This window comes from Phalaenopsis equestris, unplaced genomic scaffold (assembly GCF_001263595.1).
Source record: "Phalaenopsis equestris unplaced genomic scaffold, ASM126359v1 Scaffold000094, whole genome shotgun sequence".
In the NCBI taxonomy this organism is placed as follows: domain Eukaryota; kingdom Viridiplantae; phylum Streptophyta; class Magnoliopsida; order Asparagales; family Orchidaceae; genus Phalaenopsis; species Phalaenopsis equestris.
The window spans coordinates 5,469,601-5,472,086 of NW_018164536.1; the positions used below are offsets into that span (position 1 = coordinate 5,469,601).

Below are 2,486 nucleotides of genomic sequence, written 5' to 3' on the forward strand. Positions count from 1 at the left end.
GAAAAGATGGATTCTTAGATCATGATATCCATCTCGACAAAATATACCTTGCCCTTCACTCGTCTTGTAAATAAGGATGTATAAAGATTAGATTAAAATGTTCTCAATAAAAAAAAATTATTAAACTGCTTTAAAGGTACCGAAAAAGCATCTTTCATACTGACTACAGCTGTTATTATTCAAAGTTACCTGGGTAAATACAGCCTTGCTTTCCTCACGACGACCTGGATCAGTAGGCAGGAAAAACATGCCAACCGCATATTGGTCAGGTGGCGGCAAATCAAATCCAAGATCCCTGGCTACCTAATTAATTAAATAAGGTTAATAAATTTGACAAGTAATCAGCAGACATAGCCACTCTTCGCGGGCCAAAAAAAAAATCAACAAAACCATCTTATGTTTGAATTTGCATAAGGGAAGCATTTTTTGAAAAAAAAATCCAAGCAGCAAGATGCACTCATAGGACAAGAAAAAAATGAAAAAAACAGAATCTGACTCGAGAGCAAAACTCATTAAACACAAACAGTAACCTCCTTGTAAAAATCATGCGGAAGCGCTACAAGGATGCCTGCCCCGTCACCGGTGTTGACCTCACAACCGCACGCTCCCCTGTGTGCCATCCTAACCAACATCTCCAAGGCATCGGCAACCTACACAAAATTCAGCAGAAAACATCGGATTAGACTACGACTAAACCAACAAGAGGTCTTCCTCAAAACATATGAATTAATAAAAGGACATATTCACCGTTTCCCGTTTGTACTCGCCGGAAAGCTCCGCAACAAAGCCGACACCGCAAGAATCCTTATCAAAAGATGCATCGTATAGACCCAGCGGCTTCTCCGGCACTTGAGACAGTGACATAGTCGCCGACACCACCTTAAGCATAGGGGAACGCCCCGGCCCATCTGTCCACCAGCGCTGAACCCGCTCGGAAGCCCGCAACTTCGATCCTAACAGTTTACTTTCCAAAAAAACCCCAGGGCACTGCCTCATAAAGGAGCATCTCTCCGTACGGGGCCCGCGATAACCACCCTTCTTCCTATACGCAATCAAAGGGACGCCCACGCACTCATTCTGAACCCTGAAAGCCGTGCCTGGCATCCCTGCCATAGACGACCAGCTTCCGATAACAAGTTGGCCAAACCCAGGATCGGTGTTCAATCAAACAAATCCCTGTATCCCACCAGATCCAGAAACCATACACCGCAAAACCAAAGAACCAGAATACCACAACACTTCTAACAAGATCCCAAATGCCTCCGTCTAATCCCTCCCCTCCACCAAATTACCTCAACGAATCATCCGATCTCACTTTTTCTCTGCAACAACAACAAAAACATAACAAATCGTCAAAATGGACGATCCTTCCGTAAGGATTTTAGCACAATACTTCTGACTAGATCTACCTGTTCCAAGCACAAATCAATAAAGCAGGAATCAATGCCTTCCAAAAACTAAAAAAAAAAATAATAGATAAGCCGTTGAAAATCCGCGAAAATCCTCAGCTCCCAATCCGCCTTCCCTTCCTCAAAACCTCCGGCGGCCTTCTTCCTCGCCGCTCTCGCCGACCAATTCCCTCGCTCCGCACCTCTGTTCCCGGCGCAATTTATAGGATCTCGGGACAGCACCAGCCCAGCTACCACCGAAGTAATCCTCTTTTTTTTAATTATTTTTAATTAAAATAATTACATTTTCGCCACACTGGTTAGTGCTTACGGGTCAGAGTTTGGGACCCAGGTTAAATGGTGGGGCCCGGCAGCTCCGGTTGGCCACGTGGAGGAAAAAGGAACGCCTTGGTGGGCCCCACCTTTCCATCGCGAACCGCCTCCGCGGTGAAATGATAATGCATGGCGGTTGCGGTGTCGCCGTGTGCGGATTAATCTCACCGAGGTATGCTTACCGCCCCGCCCGTAAATTGCTTTCTTGACCGTACCTGACATGTTTGTAATTATGAACAAGAGCTTAAAATTGCATATCTATCCCTGAAGGTACAGGTGCAAAATTTTTAATAATAATCAGAAAATAATATTTGTTTATCAACTAACTCTTCATTCGATTAAATTCGTGTCGAGCGAGCAAAAAATGAACAAATGATTTTGATCCAGACGAATATAAACATTCTATTCATGAGTCGTTTTGAATGAATTGAACATGCATAAATATTGAAATCAAGTCGAGCTAAAAATAAATTAAAATAGATAATAGATTTGGTTGTAACTAGATTTGTGCTCTGCCAATATACAATAAATCACAACCTCTTCTATTTGTGTCATAATCAGTAATGGATTGAAGGAATGTGTCTCTGTGTGTGAGAGAGACACACAGAGAGAGAGAGAGAAAGAGAGGGAAAAATAGCTGCATCCAGATAAAGACTGCGATCCATCGGGAGTCATTTTTTTCTTCGCTCATTTTATTGTCTGTACGCAGTTTGCATCCGGACTCCAGACGTAATATTGTTTCGTGCGAGAGAGAGAGAGAGAGAG

General features: G+C 43.3%; 1 protein-coding gene across 1 annotated transcript; it reads right to left on the reverse strand.

Moving 5' to 3' along the window:
- Positions 1–108: 108 nt before the first annotated feature.
- Positions 109–1,603, reverse strand: LOC110020312 (glutamate synthase 1 [NADH], chloroplastic-like). The gene is made up of 4 exons (XM_020718368.1): positions 1,410–1,603; positions 748–1,322; positions 531–650; positions 109–303 (listed from the first exon to the last, which is right to left on the reverse strand). Exons 2-4 carry the CDS (start codon positions 1,111–1,113, stop codon positions 121–123), a joined length of 669 nt encoding a protein of 222 aa, XP_020574027.1. The 5' UTR covers positions 1,114–1,322; positions 1,410–1,603; the 3' UTR covers positions 109–120.
- Positions 1,604–2,486: the final 883 nt, after the last annotated feature.